Here is a 21,461-nt window from a genome sequence, read left to right as displayed (position 1 = left end):
AAGGTGTTAGGCCTGGGCAGGGGACCCCCAGCTCCCTATGATCGCCGACTCCGCCCCTGCTTGCGATGGCTGGCTCTGCCCATGCTCAGGCCTAAAGTCTCTGGCCAAGGCATTAGGCCTGGGCAGGGGACCCCCAGCCCCCCCTCGATCTTCCGCTCTGCCCCTGCCTAGGCCTAATGCCTCTGACCTAGGCGTTAGGCCTGGGCAGGGGACCCCCAGCTCCCATTGCCAGCTCCGCCCCTACTTCCCGTGATCACTGGCCGGGGACGGGCAAAGGCACCCGGTTCTCCGATCACCGGCTGTGGGGCAGGGGGGGGCCGCCTTTGCCCTGCCTCCTGGCTCTTGGCTGCCTCCTCGGTTTCTGATCACCGGCAGCGGCAGGCGGCTTCTTCCGTCCTTCCCCTTTTGCCTCCCAGCATTGCGCCTACGTATGCAAATTAACCGCCATCTTAGTTGGCAGTTAATTTGCATATCACCCTGATTAGCCAATGGGAAGGGTAGCGAAGTTACGGTTAATTACCATGTTTGGCTATTATTAGATAGGATATTTAGAATATGGACCTGGCATACAATAGCACTCAATAAATATTTTCTACCATCCCCAAATTTGTCCTCCCAAATCTTGAGTTTATTCTTGGTGCTTTGGTAGGTTTTTTAATTGTTGCCATTGGTTAGTGTCTGTCTTTCCCACTAGACTCTAAATTCAAAGCAAGTAGAAATTATGCCTATTTAATTCACCTTTTAGCCAAGGTGCCTATTCTGGCTGGCAAATAAACATTAATAGAGTGCATGTTTCCTAAAAACCAAAACCAAAATAATAATAATAAAAAAAACCCTTCCTTTTAGTAACAATACAATAACAACAAGAAACTTGCTGGAGTTTTAGCTTTTGATACAGACCCAACTTCAAATGGTCTCTAATCTTATGGAATAAAGTTCAGAAAACTGAGGCTTGCAGTCCAATAATAGAAAACCCTGGGCTCTTGAGAGAGATAAAGGGAAAATACATGGTAACTTACATGGGGCGTAAAGGTTAGAAGGAAAGATTTTATTCAACAGATTCTATTTATGAACAAATTATTGCAAATACTGGAGGAAAAAATTCCTTTGTGATCTTCTAGATACTGTTGGTAGACTCAATAAATACTGATGGGGGCCATTTCAGGACAGTTTTGCAAAATGTGCTTGGCATACTGGATGGTACACAAGATGATTTTACCTAGTGCATGGATACACTTGTTTCAATATTCAAGTTGAATATTTAAAAAATATATATGCAGAAAAAAATGTAAGTAGCACATCATATTCTTTTTATAAAAAATTGATTCTGGAGAGAGAGTAAGGGAAAGGGAAAGAAAAACATTGATGTAAGAAAGAAACATCGATTTGTTGCTTCCTGCATGCACCTCAACTGGGGACCAAACCCACAACCTAGATATGTGCCCTGACCTGGAATCAAACCTGAGACCTTTCAGTGCATGGGACGATGCTCAAACAACCGAGCCACAGCGGCCAGGGTGCACATCACATTCTTAATTTCGCAGATATAATTGTCAAGAAAAGTTAAAAAGCTCAGCCGGTGCGGCTCAGTGGTTGAGTGTTGACTTATGAACCAGGAGGTCACGGTTCGACTACCTGTCAGGCACACATGCCTGGGTTGCAGGCTCTATCCCCATAGGGGGCATGCAGGAGGCATGATTCTCTCTCATCATTGATGTTTCTATCTCTCTCTCCCTCTCCCTTCTTCTCTGAAATCAATAAAAATATATTAAAAAAACAACAACTGTGTTTTGTGTACTCACAACTGTAACCTATTTTTGCCCAACCCTGTATATAAAAACTAACCAATGGTGTCAAGATATTCGATTTGATGAATAATTACAATAGTCACATTCCCAAAATCTATATAAACAACCTAAAGAATTACTCTTAAAATCATGCTAGACCAAAACTGCCTGGAACAGATTAGGTGCAATGTATACTAAGACATATATACAACTCTCTAGTATAAAAATTTTCAAAAACCCATGGATAATATAATCTATATATAGAAAAGCCTAGTCCGTCTGACCAGTAGCTATGATGTGCACTGACCACCAGCGGGCAGATACTCAATGCAGGAGCTGCTCCCTGGTGGTCAGTGCATTCCCACAGCAGAAGCGCTGCTCAACTGACGGGACTATCCAGACCGGGACCAGGATTGGGACTGACTGGGTGTGAGCCTGTGGCCGCTTCTCCGTCATGGGCACGCCGGTATCGCCCTAGGATGGGCGCGTGGAGACCACAGTGGAGCAGCAGTGAGCCTACTGAACAGCAGGGCTGGGATGAGCAGGAGCGATGTGGATCCCGACCTGGGCTCAGGCTCCTCCCCAGCCACCTGCCACTTCGTGCACTACTACATCCCTTGGGGGATGTTGGACTGCCGGTTTCAGCCTGATCCCTGCAGGCCAGGCTGAGGGACCCCACCAGTACATGAATCCGTGCACCGGGCCTCTAGTAATTTATATTTATAAAGAATAGCCATATATATAAACATTGTTATAAAGAACAAAACAAACTCAGAAAAAAGTAATCAGAGTATTACTTCCTACACGTAAGGCAACTAATGCCCCAGTACCTCAAAGTCCTTTATAAAAGGAGATAGCTTAATAAGTTCTAGGTTCAGGGTTTTTTTGTATTACTTTTTTTTCTTCTTTTTCTTTTCATCTACTTCCATTTTAAGCTTAACTTCTTCAGCTGTGAGAGCTCCCAGTTTCTTATTCTTTGCTTTCTTAACCTTTTCCTTGATGGCAGCCACGTCAATTTTAGTTTCAGTAGAAGCTAGACAAATAAAAACACAATATGTGTAATTCTTTGGATTTTACCAAATAAAATAGAAAGAATATGTATTTAGTACAATAATTTCAGAATATTTTTATAATTGGAAGGTCATGTTATAAAATATAAAACACCTGCCATATGCCTAAAGGAAAATTAGAGATTTCTTTAAGAGAGAAAAAAACAACTTTAAAAACACATTAGTGAAAGTATACGTGAAAATGGCATTATAGTTTAGCTATGTGAACCAATTACTGGATTCAACTGGATTCAACTATATTAAAACTACATTCCTCGCCACCCCCCGACCCCTTCAATCATGCTTCAAGTTAGATTATTTTTACTTATATTCTTTCCCACATTTTGGAACTTTACAGCACTTATTAATATGTCAATTTTCCATCTTACTTGTTAAAATAATTTAGAATTATATTTCATGAAGAATATTATATGTCATCCTTCCAACTTCCATAATTTTAATTAATCATGAAGTTCTAAGTCAAAATCATCTCTAATACCACATAAAAACTTAAAGCTTTCCCAATGTTAGTTCAATGAGTGACTAGTATTATTTTGTTGGTGTCCTTTGGCTGAAGATAATGAAAAATCCATGGTAACAATAGAATCAAACGTAAGCTACAGATCACATGAGAGAAGAAAATCACAACCTCTGCTGAGCTGTTTTTGAAAGGCGTGATATCAGAGCTCAGGGATCTCTCAGAAGAGTCACTCTCTGGTTTATATCTTTCAAACAAAAGGTCCTTCCCAAGCACATCCAGAGCCAGGAGAGGACTATCAGTCTGGGTACTTACACGGGGAATAGCTGCTACTAAAGTACAATTACCCCAGTCGTTTCCTGTCCCTGGGATTAGTGATTAATGACATGCTAAGTGAATTAACAGCAGATATGGTTATTTCCTTACTTAACACTCACATTTAGGTAAATTCACTTAGGGTTTACTTTTCAGATAACAGATTTTTACATCACACCAAGAATTGGAAAACAAGCTTTACCTTCCTTAGGTTTCAAAACTGGCTTTTCTTTAGGTGGAATGAAAGCTTTGTTTCTTTCCTCTTGCCTCTTACTGAGAGCTTCTGCTTGTTTAGCCTATGTTAGTAATAAAACATACATTAGTGAAACACAATTTATAGCTAATTAAGAATTCAAGTTTCTATGAACTTTGTTATTAATGTTGTGAGCTAAACACAGTCTTACCTTTATTGCTTCCATTTTCTGTCGCTTCTTTTGACTTGCCTTCAGAAAGTATTCACCACTAGCCAATTCTTTATCAATCTGTTGAAATCAGTATTTACAATTACTTCGGAAATAATGTAGATGAAAGTCATTTTCTCAGGAAGAAATGTCACGAGGTAAAGACAGAGGCTCAAAAATCTATGATTAATTCATAAAGGGAATGACAAAAAAGAAGGAAACGTACTCTAAGTTGAAGGAAATATGTCCACAAAAGCATGGAGGTAGGAAAGCAGATGATGTGTTCAAGGAATACACAAGAGACTGCTTTAAGGAGGGTGGGAGGTCAATAATTCAGAAAAGTGTAATAGGAAACTGGAAAAATAGTTTGAGGAAGGTTGAAGAAACTTGAATGTCAGGTGAAGGAGGTGGGACATGATTTAGGAATGATTCAAGTTTCTGAGAAGAGTGAAGAGACCAAAGCAGGATTTTTTTTTTTAATATATTTTATTGATTTTTTACAGAGAGGAAGGGAGAGAGATAGAGAATTAGAAACATCGATGAGAGAGAAACATCGATCAGCTGCCTCCTGCACATCTCCTACTGGGGATGTGCCCGCAACCCAGGTACATGCCCTTGACCGGAATCGAACCTGGGACCTTTCAGTCCGCAGGCCGACGCTCTATCCACTGAGCCAAACCGATTTCGGCAGGATTTTTTTTTAATGTAAGCTATTTTTCCCTCTCAATCCTCCCCAGATGACATGCATATAGAGAGGAAAGTAATGGGAGGAGAGAGAGAGAAAGAAAGAGAAAGAGAGAAGAGGGGAGGGGAGGGGAGGAGAGGAGAGGAGAGGAGAGGAGAGGGAGAAATACACTCCCCAACTGGAGATCAAACCCACAACTCAGGTATGGGCCCTGAGTGAGAATCGAACCGGCAACGTTTCGGTGCAGAGGACAACACTCAACCAACTCAACCACTCAGGCCTGGCCCGAGCAGCATTTTTTAAAGTACAGAAGAATAGAGAAGAGATAGAAACCTGGAATAAAGGGTAGTGGCATGCAAAATAAAAAGCAAGATTGTCAGAATTTGGTGACTAAAACACTAAGCAGAGAAAGCTATGGCTCATTCATTCTCTATATATTCGACATTGATAATTTATCTCCCTTGCATGTACATAGCATTATTATATATAAGGCAATGTTCTAAATTCTTTACAGATGAAAGCGCTTTACAACTACTAATTCATTTAATCCTCGTTAACAATTCTTTGAGATAGGTGTTATCATTATCTCCATTTAAATAAATTTTTAGCAAGTAAGTGGCAGAATAAATCAACTGAGACTGTTGAATCACTGTTTACAGGTACAGGGGAGAAAGACAATTACTAACTATAGGGCAGGGCTATACGAAGTACAGCAGGTGGCCCGGCTAGCGTGGCCCAGTGGTTGAGTGTTGACCTATGAATCAAGAGGTCATTGTTTGACTCCTGGTTAGGGCATATGCCCGGGTTGTGGGCTCAATTCCCAGTAGGGGACGTGCAGGAGGCAGCCAATGATTCTCTCACCATTGATGTTTCTCTCTCTCTCTCCCTCTCCCTTTGTCTCTGAAATAAATAAAAATATATTTTAAAAAGTTAAAAGAAAAAGAAAGAAGTACAGCAGGTGTTATGGAAAATGGTTTAGTATCTGGATCACTCCACTTTCCCCCAACTATCAGTTTCTTTCCGGCTTCCCTTTCTTCCTTTCCCCGAGGAAACCTCATGATCCAGCACTTCCACTGTTTTTTCACCATGATGACCACCATTCCTTTCTTCCCTCTGACCTTTCATCAAACCTTCCCTGAAAAACTTCAAACACAAGGCTGTGGAGAAGGAAGACAGTACCCAGAAAGGGATAGGTTTACATGCTGAGCCTAAAGAACTAGCAGAAAGGGAAGAGTTTCCAAGGGAGGAAATAATGAAGCAAGAACCCTCAAGAGATAGAAGAAAAAAGAAGTAAAAGAGTAGGTAAAGAACTGATACACATGGGAAAATGTAGGTGAGAAAAAAGGAAGTTGAAAGAGTTCTTGCCTGATGGTCTAAAATATTTCAGTAAAATAAAATTAAATGACATCTGCTAGGAGTGGGAGAGTGCCTAGACAATTAAGAGGATTCACAGAACTACCAGACAATACTGAGCACCTATCTGAGGTTGGAAACATACATTTAGAATGGATATAATCCGAAGTTATGACTTCTTCCACCTATGTGTAGTAGCCACATTATGAAAAAGAAGTCGTTTTAGGACTGGTCCAAGTTTAAGAGTTTTGCTGGGCAGGTGTGATAGAAGGAAAAAGGCACATGAAAGAAAACAATGGGCAAAATGGGAAAGGACATTTCGGAAAGGAAACCAGAAGACAGTTGGCAAAATTCCACCTAAAATACCCTCAATAAAGTTTCTTACAAAATTGATAACAGTTTCTCCATCATATAATGAAATTCAACATTTAATACTTACCTGACTTTCTGGTTGTGGTGGTGGGAATGGTGTATACTCTTTCTTAACAGTTTTTTTCTTTGGTTCCTTGCGTTTATTCACATTTTTGTGCTTGAACTGTGGCAAAAATCTTTCCCAACTTTGTGATCTTAATTCAGAATCTTTTGCCAACTCTCGTTTAATCATTAAGGTCTTTAGTCATGCAATATACAAACAAGGTAAAAATGTTAATTTCAGATGTCATACATTTGTCAAATTAAGACATCATAAATATTGTTCTTATACATAGATCTTAGTCTCTTAGGTAGGATTAAACTAATTCCATAAAGAAAAGAATATGTAATCTTGATTTTTAACCAAGCATAAGAAAATTAGATGAAGAAATTTCAAAATTATTGAAATAAATTGAGATGAAAGAGACTAATCCAGCTTTTCAACCATTATTTCTTTAAATCTTAAAACTCAACTTAATAGCAGGGAGAATCCTTAATAATGTTCCCTGAAACAGGGGTGGGCAAACTTTTTGACTCGAGGGCCACAATGGGTTCTTAAACTGGACCGGAGGGCCGGAACAAAAGCATGGATGGAGTGTTTGTGTGAACTAATATAAATTCAAAGTAAACATCATTACATAAAAGGGTACAGTCTTTTTTTTTTTTTAGTTTTATTCATTTCAAACAGGCCGGATCCGGCCCGCGGGCCGTAGTTTGCCCATGGCTGTCCCTGAAAGCAGGAAGCTTTCAGTAGCACCTGAAATATCACAGGGGGGAAAAGCAAACCTTTTCATGATCAGACAAAACCAATATTCTCACATTTCCTCCACTCCGTTTGAATTTTATAGACATTGAAACACAGGAAGATGCAAACCAGGCATTAGATGCATGACTAGCTCTCTTTATCTTTAATGTCCCAATGTAACTGAAAACTGTTCTTTTATGCCAATCTAATAAGAGACTTTTAAACTTAACTTCACCAAATTTAACTGGACTGCTCAACAAATACTCATCATAAATAAAATAGCTCATTATAGCATGGTTACATTTCCAAGAACAGTCATGAACTTTGTGCACACAGTGATATAACATCTCTCTCAAAAGGCTAACATACAAAACAGATAAAGCAGAGCTATTTTGGGTAAGCTAAATAATTTGAGTATTAAGTCCTCTCCTCCCCCAAAAGTTTTAATGCAATCTAAAATATCTGAGGCTTTATTTAATAGAAAAAGGTAGAATTCTGAAAGAAAACATCTTTAAATATAAAGATGGGCTCACATACTCTGGTTTCTCTTCAGATCGCATAAATCTTTCGCCTTTTTAAAGATGGGCTCACAACCTAAGAAAACAGGATTGATATAATCTATCACAAATTCTGTGAAGCCTTTCTTATATTAGAACTATATAATACACTAGGGGCCCAGTGCACGAATTCATGCACCTTGAACCGAACTGTGGGCCGTGAGGCTGCTGTGGGCACAGGGGTCTCGGCCCATCCTCCATGCCCCTGCCCGGTCCCTCCTGCCACGGCCCCCAGTCCCTTGCCTGCCTGCAACCCTGCTCCCACCACCACTGCCGCTCCCATGTGCTGACGGCGCCGGCCCCACTTGCACCGGCTGACAGTGTGGAGCGATTGGAGCTGGCGCCAGCAGCAGGTGCAAGTGGAGCTGGTGCTGTCAGTGGGTGCGAGCAGCGGCTGCTGCCCCAATCGCCCCTCAGGAGCAGGGGGAGGTGGAGAAGCCCTTGGGCGAATGGGGCCAGCAGCCGCTGCTCACACCCACTGATGGTGCCGAGCGATCAGGACCGGCGCTGGGTGCTGGCAGATGTGAGCAGTGGCTCTGGCTGTGGGTACGAGCGGGGCCATTGCTGGCAGTGAGTGTGAATGGGGCTGGTAGTGGGTGCGAGTGGCAGCTGCTGGCCCCGATCGCCCCTCAGGAGCAGGGGGAGGTGGAAAAGCCCTATGGGTGATTGGGGCTGGCAGCCGCCGCTCACACCTGCTGATGGCGCCGAGAGATCGGGGTCAGCACTGCGTGCCGGCAGTGGGTGCAAGTGGCAGCTCCGGTGTTGGCAGAGGTGTGAGTGCCCTGCAGGACCGCGGCACATGGGAGCAAAGAATTTTCAGTAACCACCAGAAGCTCGCCCCAAAGACAGCGACAGGCGCCCCACCTTGGTCTGGTGCCCCCTGCTCACCTGCTCCACCATCCCACTGTGACCAATGCCTGCCATGTTCCGCACTCTGCCACCTGCTGCCAACGCTTGCCATGTTCTGTGTGTGCCCCCTGGTGGTCAGTGCACGTCACAGTGACCGGTTGTTCTGCTATTTAGTCTATTTGCATATTAGGGTTTTATATATATAGATTAGTGTCCCTGTCAATACTGGACTCTACAGAGACGCAAGCTTTTAAGGAAGTAACTTGAGGATGGGGTAGAGTTGAGTGGATTGAATTCTGTCTCTAATTTACCCAAAATATCTCTACTTTATCTGTTTTGTCTATTCAACTTTTATAAAAATTTAATTTCAAGAAAGTTTTCTGTAGCTAAAAGAAGTCTGACAACCACTGTTACAGGAATATATAATTAACACTCACTTTAATATTATAAATTGGATGAATATTCTTCATAGTATCTAGGACTACTTTTCGAACCTGAAATTTGCAAAGAAAAATGTATTAGTCATTTATAAATATCTTAATGAACCAGGTAGAAAGGAATTACTGTATTGCAAAATATCCTACAAACCAGACAATGGCTGCCAAATTGAATAGTTCCTTCAATTGCTCCTAGTGGCTGCTAGATCTTTCATAATAGTTAATCTTGGGTACAGTGACGTTACTCAATTGTACTGTGAAAACATGACATATTGAACAAGTGTAATACTCTGCAACTGTGATTTAGGGGGGAGATGGATTCAGAGTCAGAAAATGTGGGCTCGAATAATGGGACTGCCACTTTATTTGGAAAGATACTTAATTTTCCTGTTCCAGCTTTCTCATTTGCCATGTGGAAATGAAGATACCTCAAGGGTCTGTGGTAAGAACTGAATAACGTATTTACACTTTATAGAATTACAAAGTATTCAATGTATTTAAGTTATTATTGCCCCATGAGAAAAGGGTAGATCATTTCTAAGAATGAGGTCCAAGAAAGTTCTATTAAAGGCCCTAGAAAGGAAGAAGCAAGACCTCACAGCCAGATCCAGATAACAGTATCAAAGGGAGTCAATTGGAACAGTATCTGCTCAACAGATTTCCTCATAACAAGTTAAAATAAATGTTCATGAAAACATTATAATAAATCCAAACAAAAGAAATGTATCATAAAGGAAAATTTGAGTTTGACCTCGACTGACTGTATACGTTTCTGCAAATAACATCTGTTCAATTCCCTAATATTTGAGCACATGTAACTACATCATGTTTCTCATATGTGCTACGGACTAAGAGCTTAAACACCCATTTAAAATTTGTAGTGGAAGGAGCGATGGTGTGAAGACCTAATTGACATGTGTGTAACTGTCAAAGGTTGGTCATAATATGTTAGTGTCCAGGAGCAATGACTCCCTCAAATTCCATGAAGTACAACGTATTTACTAATGGAAAATCAAACAAAGCACATCCTAAAACAATACAATAATCATAAAACAATATATTATAACCACATTATTTAATTTGTTCTCTGCTGAAAATTAAGATATTAAGTCTCACCTCTTTTAAGCCACTAAAAGGTCCAATGGCTGAAACCGTGTTTCCCTGAACCATAATGTAACAGTTTGTTAAGAGTTCCAATGCCTACATCAAAGAACAGTAAGTTGAAATTCAGTTGAAATACACTGAAAAACTAATGACAAAAACAGATACTCAAGTTTTCTACTGGTAAAAAGTACCTTTAATGTAGATCCTTTGGGACCAATAAGCCGTTGTCTTCTTTTTACAAACCTTTCTTTATTTCTTACTAAAGAACCTATTTTAATGATGTCACATGCAATATCATCCTGAAGAATTCGTACTGCCTTTTGAAAACATAAAGAAAATATTCTTTACAAATACATTTCTTTTCAAAGTCTACACTGATATCTAAGCAGAATAATGAAAACTCTACAGAGGGAGGGTGGGAGGGAGTAAGGGACACAGAGAGGGAGGGAGGGAAGGAAAGAGAGAAGAATGGGTGGGTATATACAGTGCTGTGTTATCTCTAATGGCACAAATAAAGCAGAATCTCTGTAACTGTAAGTTTACCTGTTCAAATGAAACACTCCTTGCTAGTAGTTTTATTAGGTCTCTGGCCCTAATGATGATGTATGGATCAAAAGTCTTCTTTGTTGTACAAACAGTCATGCTGCCCTCGATCAGGTCCAGGGTTGCATTAACATGCTACAAAAAGGAAAGAGCAAACAAGCAGCTGCCTAAAAATGAGTTCAGTTTTAGATACTTACATAACCTATCCTAATCTAACCATTAATTACTATGAATTAATCTCTCTCTAAAATTCTATCAACTCTCTCCTTGAAGAAGCTGGGTAGTTAATATAAAGAATGCTTGATTACTTTCATACTTCAAAGAATATAGAAACTCAGGCAATTGAAACCATTTATACTTACTGGGGTTTAGAATACTTTGTACTTACTGGAATAAAGATAATCCCTAGTTTAAAAAATACGTATCAATCCAAATGAGGCCATACTTATACTCACATGCTATTTTCTAACATATGAGCATATTTTGAAGAATATGTAAACATAGCGAGTGATGAACTATTCAACATAAGACTGGGTCTGTATGAGTTTATGAGAGAGAGAGAGAGAGAGACAGACAGACAGACAGACACACCAATCTCAGATGTAGACAGCTATGAAACATTGCTTGCAGTTTGCCGAGTCACTCTCATACTCAATGGGCACAAATGAGTCCAGAGCAGTCCGTCAGTTTGAGAAATATATTTCATGTCACAACCTAGTACACATACATATCCTATACAATAAAAGCCTAATATGCTAAGTGTCTGGTTGACTGATCAACCAATCAAAGTGTAATATGCTAGTGATATGCTAAGGTTGCTCAACTGCTGGCTATGATGTGCACTGACCATCAAGGGGCAGACACTCCAACTGGTAGGTTAGCTTGCTGCTGGGGTCTGGCCAATCAGGACTGAGCAAGATGGGCCAGACACGCCCTGGAGCCCTCCCGCAGTCCCTCCCTGGCTGGCCAACCTCCTGTGTCCCTCAGCCTGGCCTGCGCCCTCTTGCAATCTGGGACCCCTCGGGGGATGTTTGAGAGCCGGTTTCAGCCCGATCCTGCAGGCCAGGCTGAGGGACCCTACTGGTGCACAAATTCGTGCACTGGGCCTCTAGTATACACATAAAATGAATCAAAAGCTTCATAAAATCATCCTTACCACATGTGACACATTCATATTTTAAAGACTCCTTATATCCACTAAATTGACTTCTGGATCCACTAATGGATTTCAACCCATGTTTGAAAAACAAAAACAAATACACCACTCTAGGGGCATGGCAGCAGCAATAAATAGGAAAAAGATGGCACAACCACATCTTTCATTTAAAACGAAAATTAAGCAATTAGACAGAAACATGTCCAGCTCAAACTGTGCAGGTTTGTTACAACCACCACAGTACAGAATAGGCATTCTGAAACTTGGAGTTCACAGATGAGTTTCAGACAGGCCATCAAATCCTTACAATTTTAAAGGAATGTGTATTTTTCAGTAATCTATTATTCATAAAATTAAAAACACATGTATTACAAGAATAAAGCTTATGTAGGCTGTTTAAAATACCAAAGGAACCAAATTAGTCAATTATGCTGGCACCTTAAAAAAATTCACCAGCACACATACATTTACTTAAAAGTCAAGGTATAAGCAAAATCTCAAAGAAATATATAAAATATGCATACATGTTCATTCAAGGCTTTTTGAACCAACGGCCAGCACTCTTTCAAGTAAGCTTCTCTATATTTTGGGAACAAAGTTGCAAAACTGCTTTCCTCCAGGAGTCCTCTGGGATTGTCCTCTTTGGAAAAAGCTGGTTCCTTCCAACCATCAGGAACAGTGAGGAGTTCTGATTCATCTACAGGAAAAAAAACAAAACAAAACACACATCAGATTTTAGCCCACTTTTGGACATTTATATGCATAGTAGGGTCCCTAGGTGTGCCCGGCAATCGGAGCCGATGGGGGCCATCCTTTGTTCCATGCCATCCCCTGGTGGTCAGCGCACATCATAGTGAGTGATCGAACTCCCGAGGGGACACTTTGCATTTTAGCCTTTTATATATATAGATAAGCAACCTTTCAAATTTTACTGAAGTGAAGTCTAAGTATGTGTATATATGTATATACTATATTTGCATATGTGTGTATGTACATAAAATTTTTAAAAGTTGATACTCTGATGTACACTTTCAGTTAATAATCACTGGTATAGGGTTTCCAAAGAGTTTTCATGAGCCTTATTTCTGTATACCCTTCATGATAACCATGAAAGGCAGGAAGAACCAGCATAATTTTTCCCATTTCATAAAAGACATTCAGACCAAAAAGATTAGTGACTTGCTTAAGGGGACATAAAGGTCTCCTTTCATCAAAACAAAATGCCTCTGAGGGGCCATAAATTATCTCCCATAGCATTTATTTAAAACTCTTGTTCCTGGATTTTAGGAACTTCTTAAATCCAACAGCTATAACTTATATTAGTACTATTCAAAGTATGATACATAGGCCTGCAGCCAGAGCATAAGCTGCGAGTGTGTTAGGAATGTAATTCTTGCCCTAGCCGGTTTGGCTCGGTGCATAGAGTGTTGGCCTGTGGACTGAAGGGTCCCAGGTTCGATTCCGGCCAAGGGAACATATCCGGGTTTCGGGCTCAATCCCCAGTGGGGGGCGTGCAAGAGGCAGCCAATCAATGATTCTTTCTCATCATTGATGTTTCTATCTCTCCCTCTTCCTTCCTCTCTGAAATCAATAAAAATATATTAAAAAAAGAGAGAAAGAAATGTAATTCTTGGCCTCCACCCCAAACCTACTGAATCTGAAGATCTGGGCTGAGGCACAAGAATCTTTGTTTTAACAATCTTATCAGGCGATTCTTCTGCAGAAGCAGGTCTTGATAATCCATGTTATCCACCCCAGTGAGGTACACCTGCTTTCTGCTTCTTATACTTTGCTGTTTCTGGATGAAATCACAGAGAATTAGCTAATCTTCATATATCGTTCACTTCCCAATATCCTTAATAAAAGCTTGAAATGAACAATTGTCATTATTTAAAATGCACATCTGACCAAGTCCTTCCCAATTTAAACACTTCAATGGCAATGAATTTAAAAAATGGCAAAAAAATACATAGAAGTTTCACAACAGAGGAAGTAAATACAAATAGCCTTGAAACATGCGAAAAGATGTGCAACCTCATTAGTAATAAGAAAAGTTCAAAATAAAAACCAATTGATACCATTTCATACTTACAAGATGACAGAAATTCATAATTCAGATAATACCAAAGTGTTAGTTACTGTGGATATAGAGCTAAGAGAACTCTCATCCTCTGCTAGAAGTATAAACTGGCACAAACCCTTTGGGAAAGAATTAGCATTGTTACAGGATTCCAGGAGAGGAGGAATGGGGAAACTGAGACAGAAAGTCTCAGTTTTACAAGACCAAATAGTATGGGCAATTTGCAGCCAGCTTTTTTTTTTTTTTTAAATATATTTTATTGATTTTTTGCAGAGAGGAAGGGAGAGGGATAGAGAGCCAGAAACATCGATCAGCTGCCTCCTGCACACTCCCTACTGGAGATGTGCCCGCAACCAAGGTATATGCCCTTGACCGGAATCGAACCTGGGACCCTTGAGTCCGTAGGCCAATGCTCTATCCACTGAGCCAAACCAGTTAGGGCTGCAGCCAGCTTTTAAATAACAAGCCATTATCTTCTCCAGCCAAGGACACTTGAAAGCAAATGGTTAAAAACCTCCCTAATGGGAATGCAGAAAGGGAGGGGGAAAAGCGACAGGAAAAGGGGGCAATGTTACTCCCTAGGCAGAAAAGCCAGCAGTCTCTAGGTCAGGGGTCCTCAAACTACGGCCCGCGGGCCACATGCAAATACAAATATTGTATTTGTTCCCGTTTTGTTTTTTTTACTTCAAAATAAGATATGTGCAGTGTGCATAGGAATTTGTTCATAGTTTTTTTTTTTAAACTATAGTCTGGCCCTCCAACGGTCTGAGGGACAGTGAACTGGCCCCCTGTTTAAAAAGTTTGAGGACCCCTGCTCTAGGTTATAAAATTGCCAGGGGCTTCTCATGAATTCTGGGAAGGCCACAACAAAGTAAAAAGGGACCTTGAGAATTAATCTGTACCAACAGGTTCAGCAAAGGAATTTTGAGCCCTAGCCGGTTTGGCTCAGTGGATAGAGCATCGGCCCGAAGACTGCAGGCTACCAGGCCCCATTCAGGTCAAGGGCACATACTTCAGTTGCAGGCTCAATCCCCAGCCCTGGTCAGGGTGCACGTGGGAGGCAATTGATGTGTCTCTCTCTACCTCTCTTCCACTCTCTCTAAATATCAACGGGAAAATATCCTAGGGTGAGGATTTAAAAAAAGAAGAAAGGCATCTTTAGCAACTACAAGTTGAAACTAGTACCAAATGACTGACTAGAAGAACCTATACAGTGAGGAAAAAAAAAGAAATTTTGAAACCTATAGACGGGAGGGTATGTCAGCCTGAGACCCCCACCCAATTTGCTTTTCAGATTAGCTGTGCCCACCTGCACTTCTTAAGCCAGATGTATAGGTTTGCTTGCTTTGCTTCTTTATCAAAGGTGCATGTTTAAATACGTTGGCTTTTCACAATGCAGTCAAGGTCCCTCGTACACATTCATTTTTAAGAGAAGGCAAGGATGGAGGCTGTTCCCAGTGGGAGCTGTCCGGGAACACCTCTCTGGTGCTGGTGAGATGTGCCTCTAACAGCACCACCTGCACAGACTCTACACTTCAGGGATTCCAATCCCGTGTACACAACCTCCTAGAGAAACTCTTGGACATGTAAAGCTAGAGATGTGTACCAACATGTCTATAGCAGCACTGTTCATAACAGCACACAATGGGAACAATGCAAATGTCTATCAATGGGAGAATGAAAATATAAATTATTATTATTTTAAAAAATATTTTCTTATTGATTTCAGAGAGGAAGGGAGAGGGAGGGATAGAAACATCAATCTATTGATAAGAGAGAATCACTGATAGGCTGCCTCCTGCAAAGCCCCCTACTGAGGATTGAGCCTGCAATCCAGGCATGTGCCCTTGACTGGAATCGAACCAGGGACCCTTCAGTCTATAGGTTGACGCTCTATCCACTGAGCAAAACCAGCTAGGGCGAAATATAAATGAGCGTATATTCATACAAGTGAACATCATAGCAGGAGGGAAACATACAGCTTCAAGTATTGTCCTGATTAAATAACAAAAACAAAGTTAAGCCTAAGATGCAGGACACAGAACCATGCCCACAGTCCTCTCCCATTCACATAAAATTAAAATGTAGGCAACAGTACACCGCTTTGAGCATAGCTGGTAAAGACTATCAAGAAAAAGCACAGAATGATCAACACGATTTAGAACAGTTACTTCATGTCTCAAAGAAAAAGTGTGTTCTGAGAGGAGCTTGCAGGGGGCTTTTCGGGTTTCACAATGTTTTGTTCTGCTCAATGGTCTGAGCGCTCCTTTCTCACGTGTTGGCTTTAAGCTGTACATGTACCATACTCCACTATGTACACTCATAATAAAAAAAACAAAACACCGTTTATACCTTTCTATAATGCCTTCAGAATGAGAGTTCAAGGTTTTTAACACTTCCCATAAGAATGGCTTCTGAGTCCTGGTCTATTTCTCTAGCCTCTCTTCCTGGCATTCATACTGACGAAAATGGATAATACCAGAATAAAACAAGACGGCAATTTAAAAGCAGGGCAGTCTAAAGGAGAGGAGCCGTGTCGTCTAATATTTTAACAATTTGATAAACAATAATAATAAATGATGCAAATAATAAATGATGCAAAATTTCTTGAGGAGCTCACACACTAGCATTCAGGCATGCCAGACATCTCCTCCTCATCACTGTCTCACCCCTTATTACCAGCGTCCACTCAAGTAAATAATAACCTCCTCCTCCTCCCGCATCCCTCATTCTGTCAGCGACTTCCGCCCAGCGCCGCAAGTCAAAGGCTCTGCGACGCCCTCCAAAATGTCTTAATAATCATCACTTTACGGAAAACGAAGTCTCAACACCTGCGCTTCTGGGAGCCTTTAGCAGAAGCGATTATTAGGAACACGTGACCGACACCATATCCGCCAGACGGTTCCGCAGGCCCGGCCAATACCCCTAAAAACCAGCTCTTATAGGGACTCAACTTCAGAGAACAGACCCGAGGCGGCGTCACACGATCGCAACTGAGCCTCCACACCCGGGCTTCGGTGCTCACACCACCTTACCTCGGTTCTCCTGCTTCTGCTTCTGGTTACGAAATTCACTCTTTCCAGCCGCCGGGGCTGGCCCGTTCGCTTGGGAGGTCGCCATGTTCGAAACGCTCCCGTTACTCCCGGAAATGGAACGGTTCTTTAATCCTTCCGGCTAAGGTCCCTGTACTCAAAAGGAGTTCCGCAGAACCCAGACGAGGAGTTCTGCGCAGTCTCTGTGCGCGCCTACGCTAGAACCCGCGGATTTGTGTCAACTACAGCGCTTTTTTCACGTAGCTCCGGGCTTCTTCCCAGGATGCAGTGCAACCACGGAGTTTGACTGCATGCTGGGAATTGTAGTTTAGTTCTGTAGGTAAGTTGGAGACGGGTCTTGTCTGTAATTTTCCCATGGCCTCAGAGTCTAACCTGGTCTGACCCACTCTAGGGTTTGGCCGGAGAGTGCAACCTATCACTAAAGTCACTCCTTTGGTAAATGTTTATGTGATAGTCAAATATGTGATAGACGTTGGGAGAAGGTACTAACGTGAGAAATGTGGTTCTCAATGGCAGGAGGTGATAGTAATAGCTACCATTTACTGTGAGATTCCTTTGTGCAAGGTACGTTGTGTGTATTGTTTCTAATCCTTAAACCCAAAGTTATACATTGAGAAAACCAAAGTTTAAAAAAACCCCACAAGATTTATGATTTTTTTGCAAGATTAGTTTCCAAAGTTCTTGTTTCGGATGGTGATTTCTAGGGTCTTGGTATTTCTCTTTCTAAGCCAGAAGGATAGCAATTAAGCATTACTTCTGAAGTATTTCACTTAGCCTAAGACTTCCCAAAATAGTCATCCCCAGGCCATCCCAACGCTGAATATTAGATGATTTCATGGTGTGAGGTTCACCACTACTACAAATCTTCACACTTCTAAGAATCTTAAAGTTCTTAGACTCACTAAAGATAACTTGTTTTTATGATTGTTTTTATTTGCTTGCTATTTAAAAATTTTTTTCTGCAGAATAGAAGAAGTTTGATAGGTTGAATTCCTCACATCAGTGAAATGGGAAACAATTATCTGAAATCTACCCTTATGTATCTTCTAGAAAGGATTCTTATGAGGTACACGTAGAAGAGAGACGGTCACTTAGGGATAGAAGATCCCAAAATTACATTAAGATTTTTGCTGTTAGCCCATGTGTCTTATAAATGACAGGCAATGATTTCATCCCTATATTCTTATAATCTGCTAAAAAAAATTGACAAATCCCTGTAACAGAACAAATAACAGGTGAAAGTTATAAAGTGAGAAGCAATCCTTCAATATTCCCAGAAGACCTCGGAAGCAGGTTTTTATTACCCTTATTTAAGGAACTCAGTGGACTTAAATAATAGTGAGTTAGACTTCAAGTCTAGGCAGTCTGACCACTAGTAGCTCTGTGCAAGGAGGGCTGGATTTTCAGCCTCATTGCTTTTGGACTTGAGCTGCATCAGCAACCCTTCTCTGTGTCTTCAGCCTGTTGGCCCACCCTAAAGATTTTGGACTTTCAGGCCTCCATAATCACATGACTATTATATAAATACTTTGGAGAACCCTGACTAATACAGCAATTTATAGTAAAGTAAATACAATGGCTAATAAACATATTACACTTAATTTTTTTTAAAAAATATATTTTATTGATTTTTTTACAGAGAGGAAGGGAGAGGGAGAGGGATAGAGAGTTAGAAACATCGATGAGAGAGAAACATCGATTCAGCTGCCTCTTGCACGCCCCCTACTGGGGATGTGCCCGCAACCCAGGTACATGCCCTTGACCGGAATCGAACCTGGGACCCTTCAGTCCACAGGCCGACGCTCTATCCGCTGAGCCAAACCGGTTAGGGCTACACTTAATCTTATTACTGTCAGAAAAGCATATAGATATCACTTTTCAGCCACCAGATTGGCAAAAAAGAAATAAAAAATATTTTAAATAATATTCTGCTGGAGGAGAGAGCAGTCTTATACAGACTGATAGAAATGTAAACTGTTACTGCCTTCTTGCAAAGCAATCTATCAATATAAAATATACACATATTCTTCCACAATAATTTCCCTCCGGAGAAATTGTCAACTAGAAATAAAGCACCACTTCATTAGGAAATATGTATAATTGTGTTGATTATTGTCTTGTATAGAAGTAGTTCAGTGAAAGGTACTTTGGAGCCACACTGACTAGTTTAGTGCCTACTGGCTGTATAGGCTTGGGCAAATTTCTTACTCACTCCTGTTCAGTTTCCTACAAAGGAGAGAATAACCTTAACTCAGTGAGTTTATACATGTCAAGTGCTAAAAAAGTGCTTTGCATATGAAACACACTCAATAAGTATTAGCTATTATTTATTTACAGTGGCAAAAAATAAAAAACAACTATCAATTAGAGATAAGTAAATTGATGTTACCTTCATAACCATGAGGTATTATGCAACCATTCATAAGAATTAATTAAATTTATGTGGAGAACCCAGCTGGTGTGGCTCAGTGATTGAGTGTCAACCTATGAACCAGGAGGTCACAGTTTGATTCCTGGTCAGGGCATATGCCCGGTTGTGGGTTCAATCCCCAGTGTCGGGCATGCAGGAGGCAGCTGATCAATGGTTCTCTCCCATGATTGATGTTTTTCTCTCTCTTCCTCTCCCAAATCAATAAAAATATTAAAAATATAAATACATGTGTGGAGAGCTTACCCGGGGTCATTGAATGATAAAAGTTAGATACAAAAAGATGGGATAATTATAATTATCCTATATAATAAACGCCTAATATGCTAAGTACCTGGTTATCTGGTCATCCATTCAACCAATCAAAGCGTAATATGCTAATGATATGCTAAGGCCACTCACTGTGATGTGCATTGACCACCAGGGGACAGACACTCTGACCAGTAGGTTAGTTTGCTGCTGGGGTCTGGCAGATTAGGACTAAGTGAGACCGGGCCAGATAAGCCCTGGAACCCTCCCATGGTCCCTCCCTGGCTGGCCAACCTCCTGCATCCCTCCCCAGCCCCGATCGTGCACCAGTGGGGTCCCTCAGCCTGGCCTGCACCCTCTTGTAATCCAGGACCCCTTGGGGGATGTTGGACTGCCGGTTTCAGCCCGATCCCACAGGCCAGGCAGAGGGACCCCACTGATGCATGGATTCGTGCACTGGGCCTCTAGTATTAAAATAATTAGATTAGGAGGAACCAAGATGGCGGCATAGGTACACACTTGTACTTGCTGCCTCGCACAACCACATCAAAAATACAACTAGAAGATGAAATGGATATCATCCAGAACCACTGGAAGGCTGGCTGAGTGGAAATTCTACAACTAGAAGGAAAGAGAAAAGCGCATTGAAGCGGGTAAGAGGTGCAGAGGTGCAGAAGTGCAGAGGTATGGAGGCGTGCGCGGAAACGGGCTGGCAACTGGGTACACTGTTGTCTTTTTCAATCAGGAGGGAGATACAAGCTCCCAATTCCTCTGAAATCCAGTTCCGGGTGAGACTCTGGGGACCCAGACTCATATGGAGAGAAACTGGACTGTCTGGCATCGGGCTGTAACGCAAGGGCGGCTTTCTTGCAGAGGTGCTTGCAGTGATCATTGTTCCTGCACGGGGCTGTGGGACACAGAGACCCTGGAACTTCTCCAAAGTGGGGCTGATTGGCAGCCATTAAGGTTTGCTCCACCCTGATGATTCCCTGAGACTCCATCCCACCCAATTTACAACCCCACCCAAGCTGTGAGCAGAGGCTTTTGCATACGAATGGCCAGTTCTTTTGCAATCTAAAACCTAACAAACTGCAGCTGGGTCAAAGAGTGCCAACGTCTCCAAAAAAAGGCTTAGACAACAGCTTGCATTGCTTCACAGCTGGGCCTCATTTGGGCACTTCCAAACCCCAAACAAAGAGGAGAAATCTGCAGATCTCTCTGTAGCTCCTGCTGGGTGGCCTCAGGAAGTGGCTGACTTTGCACCTCCTTGGAGATCCAAGAGCCAGTGTACCCAGTGGTCAGAGTGAAACCATACCAGAGTGCAACTCTTCACATCCATAAGGGACACATTCAAGGGGCAGACTTAGTGAGCACCAAAGCCCCACTGAAGCAAGTCCTGCTCCATAAGGGTGTCTCCAGCACAGTAGGTCTCCTATTGTAGATACAGCTGGTCCTCACAGCCAATTGGCCTGGTGGTCAATTCCTCCCAGTGATACCAACAGCAATCAAGGCTTAACTACAACAAGACTGTGCACAAAGCCCACAAAGGGGTGCACCAAGCATGTCAACCTCGCCCTAACCGGTTTGGCTCAGTGGATAGAGCGTTGGCCTGCGGACTGAAGGGTCCCAGGTTTGATTCCAGTCAAGGGCATGTACCTTGGTTTCGGGCACATTCCAAGTAGGGGGTGTGCAGGTGGCAGCTGATCAATATTTCTCTCTTATCGATGTTTCTAACTCTCTATCCCTTTCCCTTCCTCTCTGTAAAAAATCAATAAAATATA

General features: G+C 41.6%; 1 protein-coding gene across 2 annotated transcripts in view; it reads right to left on the bottom strand.

Annotated features, from left to right (window-relative positions):
* Positions 1-17,128, bottom strand: part of LOC102256931 (KRR1 small subunit processome component homolog) — a 27,325-nt gene extending 10,197 nt beyond the window's left edge. The window contains exons 1-10 of one of the 2 annotated variants that reach the window (XM_014537680.1): positions 16,986-17,128; positions 12,395-12,567; positions 10,715-10,849; positions 10,363-10,488; positions 10,184-10,267; positions 9,068-9,124; positions 6,508-6,678; positions 4,034-4,111; positions 3,832-3,925; positions 2,679-2,820 (exon numbers count right to left, since the gene is read on the bottom strand). In XM_014537680.1, the coding sequence (XP_014393166.1) occupies positions 2,679-2,820; positions 3,832-3,925; positions 4,034-4,111; positions 6,508-6,678; positions 9,068-9,124; positions 10,184-10,267; positions 10,363-10,488; positions 10,715-10,849; positions 12,395-12,567; positions 16,986-17,070 (1,145 nt within the window). In that variant the 5' untranslated portion in view covers positions 17,071-17,128. Of the gene's footprint in view, positions 1-2,491; positions 2,821-3,831; positions 3,926-4,033; positions 4,112-6,507; positions 6,679-9,067; positions 9,125-10,183; positions 10,268-10,362; positions 10,489-10,714; positions 10,850-12,394; positions 12,568-16,985 lie in introns of those variants that run through there. The other variant, XM_005856609.2, reaches the window with a different exon arrangement.
* Between the last annotated feature and the right edge of the window lie 4,333 nt (positions 17,129-21,461).

The sequence above is a fragment of the Myotis brandtii genome, unplaced genomic scaffold, assembly GCF_000412655.1.
Source record: "Myotis brandtii unplaced genomic scaffold, ASM41265v1 scaffold1037, whole genome shotgun sequence".
Taxonomy (NCBI): Eukaryota; Metazoa; Chordata; class Mammalia; order Chiroptera; family Vespertilionidae; genus Myotis; species Myotis brandtii.
The sequence above is the reverse complement of the archived record's forward strand: the minus strand, read 5'-3'. Positions and strand labels throughout refer to the sequence as shown.